Source organism: Oreochromis niloticus, linkage group LG3, assembly GCF_001858045.2.
Source record: "Oreochromis niloticus isolate F11D_XX linkage group LG3, O_niloticus_UMD_NMBU, whole genome shotgun sequence".
NCBI classification, from domain to species: Eukaryota; Metazoa; Chordata; class Actinopteri; order Cichliformes; family Cichlidae; genus Oreochromis; species Oreochromis niloticus.
Genome location: NC_031967.2, coordinates 83,930,039 through 83,947,739, shown reverse-complemented (window position 1 = coordinate 83,947,739; position 17,701 = coordinate 83,930,039). Strand labels below are relative to the sequence as shown.

The following is a 17,701-nucleotide window of genomic DNA, read 5'->3' as shown; positions in this document are numbered from 1 at the left end:
GAGGGAGTGTTCACCCAGGGCACCAAACAGGCCAGGACTGCCCCTGAGTGTTGTAACACATCCAGAGACTCAAAGAATTATCTTTGTTCTTAGTGCAGGTGTTTGGACAATAAAGACCAAACCAGAACTTCAATGAGAGAAATATGTCTTTAGCTTGAACTAAACTCAGTGTGAGCTTCACCTCAGACCTGTTGCTCTGTCTGTTGGTTTATAGGAAGACTCATAGGCAGAGGTGGGTTTAGTGTTACAGACTTTAATGAGCACAGCAGCAGAAGTCTGGACCAGGCAGGAATTCATGCCTGGCACACTGGAGGGCGAACATGACAAACACTCTATATAATGAGTACTGAGCTTTGTGAGCTCCGCCCTCTTCACTGCACCAACGCTGAGGTCACACTCCATCAGCCCAGCGTCCTCCCGTCTGCGGTGAGGCTGCAGAGACATGACCGCACACAGCTCAGACTCACTGCATAACTTATCTGTGAAGGTCCAAACAGGCCAAACATCAGCTACAAACGTGTCTGTTGTCCTGTGATTTTCACACTAGAAGCAGCTCTGCAAGCGGGAGCCAAAGGGTCCAAAATTTGTGTAGTGCTGGCCTACAACCCAATATCACAGTAAAGCATGATACTGGATGCAGAAGCTGCAGTATATTCAGCATCAGTAGAGGGAGATATTATATTTCAAGCCAACAGGAAAAAATTTAAAAAGACATTAACACATTTACATGTAAATACACATTAGCCACCAAGCTTAATCATTTCTGGCATTGAAGGACACTGGAATGTGCTTCATACCTTCCTTGCTCACTCGCAACTTCTTGGCCTCAAATATGTTATGTCCCCCTGCTGGTAATGAAACTTCTGCATGAGTGTCTATTTCACTCTTATCTGTGATATCAGGTTCCAGAGAAGAGTAGCTTACAGGAACGTAATGTGACAAACACTGTTGTACAGCAACACGTTTAACACTCGCCAACAGAAAGTCAGACATGAAATAAAAGTGAAATAAAAATGCTGTACAGAGACAGAACATACTCCATAGTGCTTCTGGCTAATGTGGACATGCCCTGGCTTTGGAGCCTTTGGGCGAAACAGTGATAGACGGACTATTGCTGCTTCTGCTTTCGGAAAAATCCTACAGGAACAGAAGCTGGAGCTCCTTGAAGATGCTCCTTTCCTGGGTGCTGAACATCTGGGGCCTGTGCCACATGTCTTTGTGTAGGATGGCAGAAAGTTTGGGTTTTATGTGAGACTGGCAAGAGCCACAGGTGGCAGCAGACAAGACATGGAGAGAGTTCCAGCCTCTGTTGGTAAGACCAACAGTGACCACTGTTAGAAAACAGTGGTGGAAAGTGGCCAGGACCTCCTTTTGGGTGATTGGTCCAAACAACACTGTTTGCTTCAAATGAAAGAAAAGTCATTTTCATGTGACAGAGCGACGATGCAGTGGAGTCTGTTTCTGCTTCTTCTGATGGGTGAGTGATCATTTTACCAGGGCTCCTGATTGTTTCCACCTAAAATCCTTTAGTTTGATCAGGACTCATTAAACAAATGAACTCTGACTGAGAAAATCAAGGATTCACCTGCAAACTGGACAGTTTGATGGGAACATGAGTTTCCTGCTTGTATCAGCAGATATTCAGTTCAGTTCATTTTTATTTCAAACATATACATTCACCAACATTTCATAATATCATTCCATGCAGTTGTTTGAAAGAGAGTAGGCAGACGTATATAGTAATTTAGCCCTACCCCGAAGTGTGCGGCCTCCCAGCCCTCCAGAGAAACATTTCTTCCTCTAACAGAGCTTGAGACTAAAGAGCAAAGCCACTCACCATGTGGGTCATCTGATATTGATTCCACCCTCGTCTTTTTCATTAGCAAAGTGAGATTGTGCATATAATCGGGATAATGGTGGATCTCATCATCTACTGCTTCTGCTTACCTGAGACTGTGACAGACAGCAGGTGGCTCTCAGAGGACAACTTGTGAGATGAAACATGGACTTGATAAACACAGCTGTAGTTTCCTTGCTGGGCGGGCTCTGCAGCAGGAAATGGGAAGTTGGCAGAGTGATTGACAGCTGGCTGCGTGTAGTTGTTCTTGGTGTCAGAGGAGGTGAAGGTGAGGTGGAAGGAGCCTCCTGGGTACTGTGGCTGGATGGAGCAGCTGACAGTGAAGCTGGAGCCCTTGGACACCTGAAAGCCCTGCTGCTGGGCCTCGGAGACCCCGTCCATGGAGGTCAAAATAATGATTGGTTGAGCCAGTGAATCTGTAAACACACAGAGATGATGAAAGGATGATGCTGTTACAGCATCCATAGTGTTGGGATGGCTGAACAAAATTCAGTTTTTTATATAGCACCAAATCACAACAACAGTTGCCTCACTTTATATTGTAAGGTAAAGACCCTTTGTGTGATCAGAAGCTCAGGTGTGTTGCAGCAGGGACACATGTAAAGGTTTCAGGACATCAGCCCTCAAGGACTGGAGTTTGACACCCCTGATAAAGACTCTTCGTGGGATCAGAAGCTCTCACTCAGTATCGTGAGGTCAGCAGGTGCCACTAAAACCCTAAAATCTCTCATTCCTCAGCACTGGGCTGTTTGATTCAGTTCCACACAGTCATCTTTGAAAATCAACTAAACTATAACAATCACGGGTTTAAACTTCATCTAACATCTTTACTGTGTTCATATAGTTATTGTCCTAATAGTGTCTCCTCTGTATGATGTGTAGTCTGTCCTGGGAAGGACCGCAGCAGGAAGCTAAGCATGTTTACAAAGTTTTGATTTTAAACTCCTAGTCTCACAGTCCTTTGAGCACTTTTGACTCTCCACTCTCTGTTAGTCTGGTGATGTCAGAAATCACTGTCAGATACACTGGAGCTGCAACATCTTGGAAAAAGAAGAAAGCTGATGTTTTCTGGAAACATCTCCCACATGTTGCAGCTCCAGGGTACCTGCATAGTAACTGTCTCCTACCAACAGCCTGACATCATCAGGCTGTAACTGACAGCAGAGAGTCATCATTAAAAGAATAATCAAACAAACCAAATCAAAGCTGAAGCTCTTCTTCTACCTAAACAGGTGAGTCCAACAGCTTTGCCAGGTGAGCAGCTGCTTCTAGCTGAACCTGAGCTTCTACAGTTCAGGAGAGCAGACTCATGGCCTCCACACTGGAACTCTTTGTTCCACACTGGAGCCTCCACTTCTCCGTAGAGCGCCCCCTGGAGGACTGAAGGGGGTCCACAGCCAAGCTCCCTACAGACCACCTCTGCATCCTGCCGGTCAAAGTCAGCTTCACACACTGAGGACCAGCTCTGGTTAGACTTCACCTGCAGTCTGCCTGAACATAGACTGGAACCGTTCAGCAGCCTGACAGAGTCTGGAGAGATCAGATAGGATCAAACAGAGAGATCAGAGACACATGCATGAGTGGTGGCCTGTTACATTACACAACATATGGTGTAATAGCTGATATCACACATAGTTTTACCTGAGCAGGTTACATGCAGTACTGAGGTGGAAATCCCTTTTCTTATGCAATGCCTCAGAGCAGATCCAGAGAAGCAGTCACCACTGATCCTCCACACAGATGGTAGAGATGTTATAGATGTTACAGAGTGTTTTCTACTTCCTACAGAAACAGCAGAGCCACAGTCCAGATGTTTACAGACAGCAGCTGCTGCCTCCCGGTCCCATCGATAGTCCTTCACTGGTCTCCACTCAGAAAGATAATTAAGCTCCAAAGTCCCCTCACAGCGACTAGCTCCTCCCACCAACCTGACAAATTCTAACCACAGAAGGAATTTACTCACGACAAGGTTCAAGTCAGACTTTAGTCTGTGTTTCTCTGGTATTTGTCATTTTACCTGTTGAACGATGGGGAACTCCTGAGGTGGACATGAGAGAAAGATCATTAGTATGAAGAAGGATTTGGACTGGAGATCAGGTGAGGAGGGAACAAACCTCTTTGGGCTAAACTTCCTGTCAGCTCAGAAACATTGTAGGAGTTTGAGATAAACACAGAGTACGAGTCCTCCGAGACTTTAGAGTAGACAGTGTGACATCACTTAAGGAATGTCGGCATGTTTCACACAGGAACAGAATCACAGGCAGTAAAGTGTTAACATTAACGGAGTAACAACAGGAAGTGAAAACAGTGAAAGAAATACTTATGCATAGAACTCTGGATATTTGTGTAGAACAAACAAACTTCATTTTGGTGTTGTAAGCTGCACCAAAGAGGAATAGCAAAAATGGCCTGTATTTATATAGCGCTTTAATAGTCCCTAAGGACCCCAAAGCGCTTTACACATCCAGTCATCCACACATTCACACACTGGTGATGGCAGCTACATTGTAGCCACAGCCACCCTGGGGCACACTGACAGATAGTATCTGCAGATAGTATTCCTCTGATCCAAATGCATATTTCTGTCTGACACTTCTTCTTTATCATTATTAGTAGTAGTATTAGTATTATTATAATTGTTGGTGTTGTACTGGTAGTATTTAGTTTGACGATGTGTATTTTCGGGCACAGCCAGGTCTTCATCATTTGTTTGCATTCATGGCACTTCTAAATTTGCCCACAGAATATAAAATATTGAGGAATCGTACATTTGTGCATGAATTCTTCATGTGCACTTGTTACACATGTGTGACAGTGAGGCCTGATGGTTTTCTGAGAACAGAACAAAACTGTGGTAGCTGAGGCTCAGGAGGCAGAGCAGGTCATGCACTACTTGAAGGTGAGCTCTGAAAGAAAGAAACTGCTGCTGGAAACCAGCAAGCTAGAGAGCTGTGGTGCTTGTAGGCACCAGGGAAACTCTGCTCTGTCATGACTGCTGGATAGTCTGCTGCCCACTTTCAGCAGGTTACATTATTATCACATATTACATCATAGATGATCTCATAAACTGTTTTACCTGAGCAGGTTATGTCCAGGGTGGTGGTAGAGCGAACATAAGGAACGGCACAGAAAGAATTCAAACGATTTAGACCCTGAACACAGGCGCCACCGATGAACAACGTTGATGAGTTTGTGCCTTTGTTTCTTGCAGAAACAGCAGAGCCACAGTCCAGATGCTCGCAGATGATATCTGATGTCTTCGGGTTTGATGGAAAGACCCACGCTGGTTTCCACTGTCCCTCGTACAGGATCTCTAGCGCTCCTGCACAGCGACTGGCTCCTCCCACCAACCTGGCGATCACTGAACACAGAGGGAAATTATCTCTGAAAAAACAATTACATTTAAAGACATATGTTTCTTTATTTCCCTTTGATTTCCCAGTTTACCTGCTGAATCTGGATGATCTTCATCAGCCTGCACTCCTCAGAAGGACATGAGAGAAAGATCATGAGTATGAGGAAGGATTTGGTCTAGAGATCAGGTAAGGAGGGAACAAACCCCTCCCACTGCTTTGGACTAAACTTCTTGTCAGCTCAGAAACATTGTACAAGTTTAGGTTGAACACAGAGTATGAGTCCTATGATGCCTTTAGAGTAAGACAAACAGCCCATCTTGTTATTCTGCTTTGTGATATATGCAGCCTGGTTGTAGTGCTGGAGGCTGGCTTAAACAGGGTGGATGAGAATTTGTATACACCCTAGGTAAATGTGTTACTGTTCATCTTCTGATCCTTTCAAATGACGAGTCCTACCTGAGCTCCACAGCAGCAGCAGCAGAAGAAGATGGCGATCCATGTCTAAGCAGACGTCTCTCTGAGTGCTGATCATCTTCTGACTTGAACTCAGCGTTTATCTGCAGGATGAGGTGAGGGTGAGGCTTGACTCCTCTCTCTCTGATTGGATGGTGAAGCATGCTCCACCTCTCTCCCACCATCACACGTGAATTCCCGTCTCCTGGTTAATGACAGGCTTCTCGTAAATCCTCTCAGAGCCCCACTGACCTTCAAAGAGAGTTTGTTTTCCAGTCATTAATATTTACCTGGACTTTGCTCTCTGTGGTGTCCATGTTTTCTTTCTGTGTGCTCAGTGACCTTTGATCGTGGTTATCCCATCACGCCTAACTGTACTTTGCCCTACATTGAAATATTAATCCATAAATATTCTGCCAAATACTGACTCTGCCTGCTGGAAGAGCACAATCAGCTGTGTGTGTGTGTGTGTGTGTGTGTGTGTGTGTGTGTGTGTGTGTGTGTGTGTGGTAAATGGTAAATGGCCTGTATTTATATAGCGCTTTAATAGTCCCTAAGGACCCCAAAGCGCTTTACACGTTCAGTCATCCACCCATTCACGCACACATTCACACACTGGTGATGGCAAGCTACGTTGTAGCCACAGCCACCCTGGGGCGCACTGTGTGTGTGTGTAGGTGTGTGTGTGTGTAGGTGTGTGTGAGATGTTCTCTAATGTTAGTGCACAGCTGGACAGATGTGGCGCTCTGTGCTGACTGATGTGTGGGAGCTGCAGCTGTGGCTGTACTGCAGCAGTCAGACTCACCTGTGTTAGAGGTGACTCTGCCTGCTGATACAGACACGCTGAGGTAAACTGGCTCCTCCCTTCAGCCTGACACCATCAAGCTCTGACAGGAAGCAGAACGTGAAGTAAAGAATATTACAGAGTGAGAATAGTGCTGGTCATGTGACATGGAGCACCGTTACAGAGTCTTAGTGAGAGTGAGAGAATGAAGCGAAAGCTCCTTCAGCTCTCCACCTTTGACCTCTGACCTCAGTGTGTTCAATCTGTTAAAGCAAACACTCGGTTTCTGTTTGATCCTTTAGTTTGAACTTCTCATGCTTCAGTCATGTGGATGTGCCAGCAGGTGGCTCACTTATCCAAGGAAACCATCCCATAAGAATCAAATCAATCTTTCTCAGACTCCCACCTGAGTTCAAAGCAGGAGGTACAGGTACAGGTGATCCCTGCTGTATGCACTGACCTCTGTATGTGCCCAGAGCTGCAGCTTTACTGCTCTGTAGCTGTACTCAAACTCTTAGAGCCACTGATGATACCTGCAACAGCAGAAGCTCAGGTTACACTGGGAGAGCTGTCTAACCTGAGGTATAGAGGAAAGATGCTGACTAAAGCCTGAGGGGCGGGGCCATCTGCTGCGACTGGTTGGGGTGAGAGAAGGAAGACAGTGATGATATCAGAACAGGTTGTTGATGGTGAATTACATCAGCCCTGATATAAGAGCACCACTGATCTGAAACAAGAGACAGACTTAAGGATGAAACAGTTATAAGCCACATGAGATGCCATGTTTGACTGGAGAAAGCAGCAGAGAAACACAACCTCCTACAGACAGTGGTGCATTATGGGTTGTCTGGAGACTCAGTGTGAACTACCATCATCAGGTACCATCATAAACTTCATTAACTGGCTCATAACCATTCCTCATTTAAATTTGAGCTGGTCTTCTCTCTGAGATTTATTCTTTTTCACCTTTTAAATGTTTTCTGCTCTTCTGTCTCTGGAATTGATTTCCACTTGCACTTGATTTCAGTGCAAACACTGTAACCAAACCCAGTCACACCCACTTACACCTATGCCTTACTTAGTGATTTGTTCCTACAAGCTGTTAGATGTTGACTGAGCTGATATGAACCATTCTTTACACTCAGGGTAAAGCTCTATACTTAACTCATCAAATAACTTCTGGTGGTTTGAGGTCTGAAGGGTTTCTCAGGTGTCTTTACTCTTTACCTGGACTGTTTGGTTAGCACACAATCAAATTCTAAAATTCAGGATTGAGGCATGAAACCCTACATGGAGCGCCACTCAAGACCAAATAGCGAATACAGTGCAGGTGTAAGTATTACCTGCACCAGTGACTTTCAGAAGACACATAATACTGTGTGTGAAGCTTACCTGCAGGGAACAGTTAGTGCAGATAGCAGCAGCTCAGACACACATGTAACAGGAGGTCATTAAAGGTCAGAGGTCATCATGAGGACAGGCAGGTGTGGAAACATTGACTGACCTGCAGCGCTCAGCAGAAGAAGAATCAGTTTGAAGAAAACCACTCAGACTGCAGTGATTGGAATCTGTTTCTGCAGTAAAAGAAACAAGAAAAGAAAACCTCCTGAACTTCTTTAAGGTTCTTGAAGATGTTTCATCTTTAAAAAATGTCTTCAGTTCGAAGACCAAATGATGGACAGTCCCAGATTTCAAGCCAAGAAGGTGTTGACCCCCTATTGATCCTCTAGCTAATCACAGCCAAGGTGTGAAAGCGGGTGTGGATCACAATCAGCAAAGTTTCGGGTGAACCCATTGTGAAACCTGGCCCCACCTTAGGTGCACTAAAGAAAAGAAGACAAACTGTGAATGCACTCTACTCATCACCCCACTGTTCCCTCTGTAAAATACTGTGACAGCTTTTAAACTGTGTTGATATACGTCAGTTTCTGAGAATGGCCACTGCCAGAGCCTTCTCAGGATTTGTATATTTGATTGGCCTTTTCCATTATGTCATGCCATGGAAACAGTAAAGACTGAAGTGTAATCTCTCCAATAACTGAAAATCAGGAAGTGTCATGTTAAAATAAAAATACTTCCTGTCCATTTATACGACTTCATGAAGTCATGTTTCAGCTGAAACAAACTCTTTGGTATACTTCAGACCACTTCACCGTCTCACCGTATGAATCAGTGAGACTGTTCACACTCAGTGTCAGAGTCAGTCTTGCTGTTTACACTGTAAAAAGTTTCCATTTTATGTGAACAAAGCTCATGTAACACTAATAAAGATTTGACCTTTGCAAGTATGTCATGAATGGAAGGTGAGCATGAGAAGTCCGTGAGTCATGCAGATTTGAATGTTTCTGTTTTCAGCACCTCGATAATTGGTTTGTTGATGCAAAATAGATTGAACCAATCGCATATCTGTGCTGTTATGAGGAAACAAACGATTAGTTTCTTTAATTGAATTTCTGCACTGTTAAAATGCAAATGCTTAATTTATTAAGTTATTAACACATAACTGATATTTCATAGGTTACATGTCCTTCATATGAGTGTGCTTCCTAACATGTATATGATTGAAACCTGGGCTGTTCCACCGGTGCTGATATAACTGTTGTTTCTGAGACTTGGCTATCCAAATTTATACTGGATAAAGACATGGCAATTGATGGATTTAACATTTACAGCTGAGACCATCCCAGAAAAGGTGGTGGTGGCGTCTTGCTGCTCAGGTCTTATTCTCTAGATCTGAATCTTAGCAATTTGAAATATTGGCCTTAATTAATAATCTGTTTGGAAATCAGTCTTTGACTGTTGTTGGCTGCTATCAGCCTCCGTCTGCTTCCCCCAGTGCATTTTCGTCTCTGGGTCAACTTTTATCTGAACTACATTTTAATGAAATCCCTCTGTTAGGTGATTTTAACTGGGACTGGCTTTCTTCTGTGTCTGGTGATCTTAAGGCACGCTGCTTTTTTTTCTTTTTTTTTTTTCTTTTTTAAAAATCTAACTCAAATTATTCAAGACCTACAAGTCTTAATCCCATTTCCCCAGATAAATCGTCTCTCCTTGACCTTTTTTTCTAACCAATATGCCACATAAGTTTTCCACACTGGCAGTTTTTGCCAACGACCTGAGTGATCACTGCATAGTTGCTTTGAAAAACACTAAAATCTCATGCTCCAAGCCCCACATCGCCACAAAAAAATGTAAAGCTTTTCAATGAGCAAGCTTTTGTTTATAATTTATTTAGTTTTAATTTAAAGTGATTGACAATGTCAATTTACCATGGGAATATTTCCAGGGGAGTTTTATCTACCTTGTGAACAAACATGGCCATTTTTGCCAGGTCAGAGTGAAAGGTCGGGAAAACCACTGGTTCAGTTCTGAACTGGCCGGTCTCCTACATGAGAGAAACCAGGCCTGGGCAGCTGCGAGAAAGTCTAGCTCTGATGCTGATTGGCTATGTTTTCATCAGCTGTAATTGGTTTACTGCCTCCATCAGGAAAGCCAAATGTGACTTTTTTTTTTTTTTACTTTAACCACTGACAGTCTAAATGAATCTAGGAGTTTTTGGCAAACTTTGGCAGAAGTCTCCCTCTGCCAGCTCAGAGATATCTCCTAATTATAGACTCCACTCCTGTGTCAGACAAAACTGAAATGCTTCATTGTTTTAACAAACACTTTGTTGTTTCTTGTTCTTTGTTTCTCACAGAATCGGATGGTAAACTTCTTGCATAGAAATCTGCTATTAGTTCCCTGGTTACTAATACCTTTTCTTTTACAGCTGTGCAATGATGGGAATTGCGGCTCTTTTTAGAGAACCAGCTCCCTAAAAACCCTAAAACTCCCTGAAAAGCCTTCATTTAATCAAAAATGCTGCAGCAAGAGTCCTGACAGGGACTAGAAAGAGAGCATATTTCTCCTGTTTTGGATTCCCTTCACTGGCTCCCTGTTAAATCCAGAATTGAATTCAAAATCCTGCTCCTCACATACAAGGTCTTAAATAATCAGTTCTTCATGTGGTAGAAATGTAAAACATCACCTCTGTTACATCAAAGCGGCTGTAGCCAGTGCATGAGGTGATAGTGGAGTACAGCATGGGTACTAGAACCAGTGTTCTGGAGAGTACTGCCACCAAGTGACTGACACAAACCAAAGGATATGTTTCATTTTATTTTTTCCCCTTGCCTTGTTTGGTATCATTCTTTTCAGCTCAACTGAATTTAGTTGTTTTTTTCACTGACATACTGCATTATTACTACTATTACTATTAATAGTACTATTACTGATCTGAAATGACACAAAGTACTTAAAATCCTAGTAGTATTTTTTTTACTGTAAAAAACCCCCCACAGACATGTTGAGTCAATTTTTATAACTTGAAATGCAAATATAAATTGTACATTGTGTAAACATATACAACTATTTATCTAAAAATGCAGCCAATACACCTGCTGTTGACCAGTTCTGTTTACATTACACATGCGTCCTTTAGGTAACACCACAATAGGCACAACATACCTCCGTCATGCAGATGACACCCTCCTCCATGTATCCACCCATGAAACCAGACAAAACACACCAGTCAGTCAACCTGCAGGGATGCCTCCAGAAAACAAAGACCTGGATGACCTCTAACCTTTTGCTCCTAAATTTAGATAAGACTGAGTTTATTGTACTCTGTGCTAAAAAACCTTGGACATATATGGTATCTAACCAGATACTTACTCTGGATTTTTAACCAGGATCTGTCCTTCAATGCACATATTGAAAACTGCTTTCTCCCATTTTTGCACCCATGTTTTTATCTCTAAAGTTAGAAATATCCTGTCTCACAGTGAGTGAAAAATGAGTTCATGCATTTATTACTTCCAGGCTGGACTACTGTAATTCATTATTATCAGGATGTCCTAAAAACTCCCTGAAAAGCCATCAACCATGAATACTGACAGGGACTAGATGACAGAGTATATCTCTGTCATGAGCTCTTTATTAAATCTCTCTCCATTACAACACTTCGCTCTCAAACCTCAGACTAACCAGAATATTTAAATTAGAATGGGAAGCCTGGCCTCCAGTTTCCAGGAGTAATTTTTAGTTATTAGTTATGGTCAATCTCTCTTCCACAGCATGGTCGGGGGCAGGGATAGGTCAGTAGGTAGTGTGGACGTCCCCACTGAATGGCTACCCTGAGGTACTCCTGAGGTACCGTCCCTGCACACTGCTCCCCGGGCGCCTGATTTTTCTGCTGCCCACTGTTACACTGAGTTAAATGCAGAGCGAGTAATTTCCCCATGGAGATCAATAAGGTATACGTTATTATGTGTTTTGTCCTGCCTCCTTCTCCTCACCCCAACTGGTCACAGACGACCATTCTCCCCTGTGCCTCGTTCTGCTGGATGTTTCCTCCTGTTCAAAGGGAGTTCCTCCTCTCCCCGACTCCAAAGTTCTTGCTAAAAGAGGGTCAGATAAACTATGCTTTGTTAATGTTTTATTATTATAATTTACCATTACATTATAAATGCTTGAGATGACTGGTGTCATGATTTCGTGCTGTTTAACCTTGAGCTGAATACACGACAGCATGACAGCCTTTGTTCTTACAGTAAAGGAGCCATTGAAAAGCTAAAGTAGCTGTATTAGACTAATCATACACATTTTCACAGACATGCATGAATTTCAGTTTACAGACAATCATACGAAGTTCCCTAATTGGACCTTGTTACATATTTGGGTGGTTGACTCTGAGGCAGACAATTTGCCTAACACCCCATTTTCCGTAATTTGCAATAATACATGTAATGTAAATCCTTCTGGTTTGCACCGTAATATATCAGCACAGACAGGAGCTCTGAGTCAGCAAAACTTTATTACAAATGAGACAGTGAGAGTGAGGAGGTCCGACAGATATTTGAGGATGCAGCTGATGACAACATCAATGAACTCTGTCATTGGATATATTGGAAAATGCATGGACGATATCATCACTAAAACCACCGTCTGCAAATATCCAAATCAGAAACCCTGGTAGATAAGGACATTCCTGCTAAGCTCAAAGTGCAGACCTCTGCCTTTAACTCAGGGCATTCTGATGCATATACAGCAGCCAGGTATGACCTCTGAAAAGGGGCCACAAAGGACTACAGGGACAAAGTGGAGTCCAGCTACCACAGCTTTGATGCCAGGCGACTGTGGAATGGACCACGCTGCATCACTGACTACAAGATGGAAAACACAGGCAGTGTTCAGCCCACTGCATCTCTCGCAGACGAGCTCAACAACTTCTATGATCATTTTGATGCAGACAACGAGGAGCCGCTCCTCTATCCTCAGGAGCACAGTGAGGCTGTAACTTTAACTCTTAAAACAGAAGCTGTGAGATGGTCTTTCAAAAAGGTCGATCCTCACAAAGCTCCTGGACCAGACGGCATCCCAGGCCGGGTTCTCAGAGCATGCGCCGACCAGCTGGCAGGGTGTTCACCAACATCTTCAACCTCTCCCTGAGGCAGTCAGTGGTCCCCACATCCCTCAAAACAACCACCATCATTCCCGTTCCTAAGAAATCAGTGGTCTCCTGTCTGAAATACTACCGCCCTGTTGTGCTGATGTAGCAGATTTCAAATGGTTGACTGCGTTGTGACGACAGACACAGACTGGCTGGAAACTGGATTTATTTCTAAAAGGCAAAGTGCAGCAGCAAAATCAGTGTCACACAGCAACAGCAGGCCTCTCCTCATCCCAGTGTGGAGTCCATGCAGCTCTGCTCACAATATATAAAAGAAAATACAATCTATCAAAACAATGGTGTGGTTTCTCTCAACAGCCACTTTAAAATCAAATGTTATAGTGGGGTAAAACAGAGACAAATATGAAGCAAGGTGTAGTCAAAAATAAGCCACTAATAATAACTTGTAATATTTAAATCCCCACGAAGATGGATCAATTACACAATACATATTCAAACAACTTTAACTTTTCCCAACATGGCTGAAAATACTATTCAGTGTGCAGCCTCAGATCATGAACTCATTATACACATAAAACAAAACCTATACATATACACATACCTAAAAGACAAAGTGCAGCAGCAAAATCAGTGTCACACAGCAACAGCAGGCCTCTGCTCATCCCTGTTTAGCACAAGTAAGGAACACATAAACGGATGGTGTAATAGATTAAAAGCAGTTCCAATTACTATTTTCCTCGTTCAAAGTAATCAAAAACATTTTGGGAGCTTTTAGCCAAAACAACTAATACTTATTAAAGAAAAATACACCAAATTTAAACGTATAATTTAGTACAGGGAGAGGAGCTACAGAAAGTGTGCCTCACCAGTCCATGCAGCTCTGGCTGGAACCCCCACACATGCAGCATGTTTAAAGTGGTGTCACACTGATTAATGCCTCACTTCAACAGTGACATGTGGAACCTTAGTTTTACAAAAATCAAATTTACACAATAAAAAAAACTATATACTATACAGTTTTGAAAATGTTCACACTCAGTATATTATATCTCAGCTACACTGACATCCGTCATCATGAAGTGCCTTGAGTGGCTGGTCAAAGGTCACATCTGCTCCTCCCTCCATGTTACATATCTGCAAAGTTTGGCATGAACGCCAACATCCCTTCAAATTTCTACAATCTAAGACCGAGAGCTTGCTGACGAGCTGCATTACAGTTTGGAGCAGAAGCTGCTCTGCAGCAGCAGGAAATCACAGAGCACGTCACTGGCATGAGGCTTCCTGCCACTCAAGATGTTTATCTCCAGCAGTGTCTCTGCAAAGCACACAGCATCATCAAGGACCACAGCCACTCAGCACATCAGCTGTTCTCCTTGTTACCATCTGACGTTACAGGAGTCGGTCTGCTCGGACTACAAGACTCAGAAACTCTTTTTACCATCAAGCCATTCGGCACCACAACACATAATCCCTAAATGATGTAACGTTTATGTAAATCCCTCTGTGTAGGTCTCATCCCTTCAATAATGTGATGCTCATTGGGGCCATTTTCTTACCTTCTTTAAATAAAGTTAGTACAGCCATATAAACCAGTCTGTCCCAGGTGTAACTGGGTTCTGATCCAGTCTGTGTATTTTGTTAGTGTCAATAAGAGTCATGTCTGCAGCCTTTATCTATTAAACTTTGACTAAACCTTCAATAATATTCTAATGTAGGAGTGTTAATAATGAAGATGTCTTTAATGATCTCCTGTTAATGCTTACATGTGGCCTAATTCCTGTTATTTGTCTTCTTTTAGGATTAGGAGTGAACTTTATTGTCATTGTTGTCATAAACATATAAATACAGAGTAATGAAATACAGTAACAGCAGGGCTGGAGCTCTGGGCTTTAATCTTAGGAGTTTGTTGGGAGGATCAGTGATGCAGCTGCTTCATGTGGTCCACTGCAGATGTGATGGATAGTTAGGTGATAGTTGTTCCCCTCCTACGCCTGCCGACCCTTAGACGTCGTCCTCCGTCTGACTCCTCCACTCCACCTTTGTGCAGGCCCCACCGGTGACCCAGGCCTGCGTACTGCCGGTGTTGCTCTCCTCCACAGGCTCTTGGCCTGCTGATCTGTGTTGTACCCTTCAGTTGGTGAGCTCCTTCATCTGTGAGCAGTTATCTGTTTTCCTTCATGTCAGGAGAGTCGTTATTGCGAGTGTGTGCAAACATCAGTTAGTAAGTAACTGTTTTCATTTGCTCCACTTTTTCTCTTCCTGTGAGCTCGACCTCTTCTTACTCTCCCTTTTCTTTCTCTTGTTTCTGAATTCTCCTTTTTAACTTCCTTTTCCTCTCACTTACATGTTTCCTCTTTCACAAACTGTCTAATCACTCTCTCCAGTGTGTGTGTGACTTCCTACATCTCTTACTTTCTCATTCTCAGTTTATTCCTTAAACATATAAAGTGCAATTTGCTTCTTTTGTTGGGCAGTAAAAATGAGATCCACATATGAGGACATTTGTTTTAAATGTTGATCGAACAGTGACAGTATAATGTCTATAATGGTCCAGACAACCCAAAATGTGATGTCCACATATGTGGATGTTAATCAGCTGTTCTAGTGATTCAATAACTTGATCAGTTCTGCATCACACAGCTGTTATTTCTGTTTTCTTTTCCCAGACAGATATTTTTGTTCTTTGAATTTAAATGTTTCTTTTCCCTCTAAAATGCTCAAGTGTAGCTACTTTGCCTTCATTCCTACTTGTTTGGGAAGAGCTGTGATCCAGCTTTTTGACTGTATTTTAATTTCTTATATTATATTTGGAGATGTGTTGTTTCCACTTGCCCTGATCACCTCCTGTGTGTATTTAGTGTGTGTTTCATTCACTCTTTGTCAGGTTGTCTGTGTATTTTCCCTCCATGTCATGTCATAGTGCTCATCATCATCATAGTCGTCTTAGTTACCTCATTCTTGGGGCTCTTCTGTTTTTTTTTGTTGCTTTAACTAATTTATTATCAACACCCATATAAAATTATGCATAAAATGAATGACTAATGTAAAAAATTGGGTTTTTTCTTTATATGTTTATTATGTAAATGTGCTTTTATTTATTCACTCCACATAAAATGTAAAAAAAAAAAAAAAAAACTTGTTTTTTGTATTTTATAGTCTATTTACAATTCAAATTTTAACTATTTAAAATATTTTTTGCTTTGGGCTCTGGGCTGGTTCAGGTGGTTGTGGTGGTGTACTGCATCCTGCTGTAGATGCAGCAGCAGCAACAGTTGCAGACACACTGGCACCTTCATTAATATCACACCCAACTCACTGTTTGATCTTCCCATTGCACTGATGGGTGGACAGTTGTGGTCGCAAATTTTGAAGCCATCCTGATAACCTTCTCCCACCAATGATGTGGAGATCCAACCCTTTTAGATCCAATTGAAACCAAGACACTCAAAAAGATGCTCTGTAAAAGAGTAGAATTCTTAGAACAGAGTTTAATACACTGAATCATATGAACAGCAGGAAAAATACATACAGACATTTAGCAAGAAAATTACATAGCAGAAAGCAAGCAAAGCAAAACCCCAGGGTGTACAGCCTTAAGCACAGACAGCAGAGCAACACAGAGCCGGACAGAGAGCAACAGCAGAGGGGAAAAAGTGCTGGGGGTGTCCTCTGGTCCCCTAATATATAGGGACCAGTATCCCCGCCCCCTGCTGCTGGGTAACTTTCCCACGCGCCCAAACACAGCTGCAGGGGTCAGGTACAGGCCAGGGTACGGGCAGGGCTCTGCCTGAGGGCCCTGCCCAAAGGGACACCCTTCGGTTAACCCTTTGCTTTGCCTTCTGACAATAGGTCACAACATGGTCAAAGGTCACACATTAATCCTAATTATTAATATATAATCTTATAACTACATAGGTTCTTAAAACACTTCAGTGTAGGTTCAAAGTGTGTGTGTGTAGTATTTTATCGTGATGTGTTCAGGATCTCTGTTACAATGTTACTGTTTTGGTTGTGCTGCATGAAAGACGTTGAGTGTGCATTACGGAAGGTTAGTTACCGGAGCTGGAGAGTGAGTTATACAGGTGAACTCTCAACAGCATTAACTGCCCTGTTACTGTAAAACCTTAATAAACCTTGGTGAAACAAAATGTCTTGTGCTTAAGACTCTACATGAAAGTTACAGTGAAAATTAGAGTATATATGTTCAGTGCAGATAGATATATAGTGTATATAGTTACATAGTTATACATATCACACAAAAATCCACCACACAGTTCTCAGGAGCCTGTGCAGGTTGTTAGTGGAGCCGGCTCTATATGATATCCTCTACACTCTGCCTTTGTGTTGTCAACAACATCAAAATGGTTCCAGATTTGGCTTCTTTTCTTGGTGTCACTTAATAACCCAGGATGATTAAAAACATCTCATGTTCAAGAGCCTACGTGAAAGTTACAGCACACATGTTCAGTGCAGATAGATGTAGAGTGTATATAGTTACAAAGGCATACATGTCATCCTGTGTGTCCTGTTTGCCTCCAGAGGTGGAGGTTCATGTTTCTCTCTGTGTGTTTGTGTCTCCAGATGTGGAGCTTCATGTTTCTCTCTGTGTTTGTGTCTCCAGATGTGGAGGTTCATGTTTCTCTCTGTGTTTGTGTCTCCAGATGTGGAGCTTCATGTTTCTCTCTGTGTGTTTGTGTCTCCAGATGTGGAGGTTCATGTTTCCGTCTGTGTTTGTGTCTCCAGATGTGGAGCTTCATGTTTCTGTCTGTGTTTGTGTCTCCAGATGTGGAGCTTCATGT

General features: G+C 42.7%; 1 protein-coding gene across 2 annotated transcripts; it reads right to left on the bottom strand.

Moving 5' to 3' along the window:
- Nucleotides 1-237: 237 nt before the first annotated feature.
- LOC102076895 (deleted in malignant brain tumors 1 protein) lies at nt 238-11,037 on the bottom strand. 2 transcript variants are annotated; one of them, XM_025905885.1, is made up of 9 exons: nt 10,958-11,037; nt 7,956-8,025; nt 5,671-5,919; nt 5,306-5,341; nt 5,210-5,219; nt 3,500-3,786; nt 3,083-3,388; nt 1,948-2,274; nt 238-432 (listed from the first exon to the last, which is right to left on the bottom strand). In XM_025905885.1, exons 3-9 carry the CDS (start codon nt 5,744-5,746, stop codon nt 392-394), a joined length of 1,083 nt encoding a protein of 360 aa, XP_025761670.1. In that variant the 5' UTR covers nt 5,747-5,919; nt 7,956-8,025; nt 10,958-11,037; the 3' UTR covers nt 238-391. The 2 variants fall into 2 exon arrangements, with proteins under 2 accessions (XP_025761670.1, XP_025761669.1); XM_025905884.1 differs by lacking the exons at nt 7,956-8,025; nt 10,958-11,037 and having other exon boundaries at nt 5,671-5,996.
- Nucleotides 11,038-17,701: the final 6,664 nt, after the last annotated feature.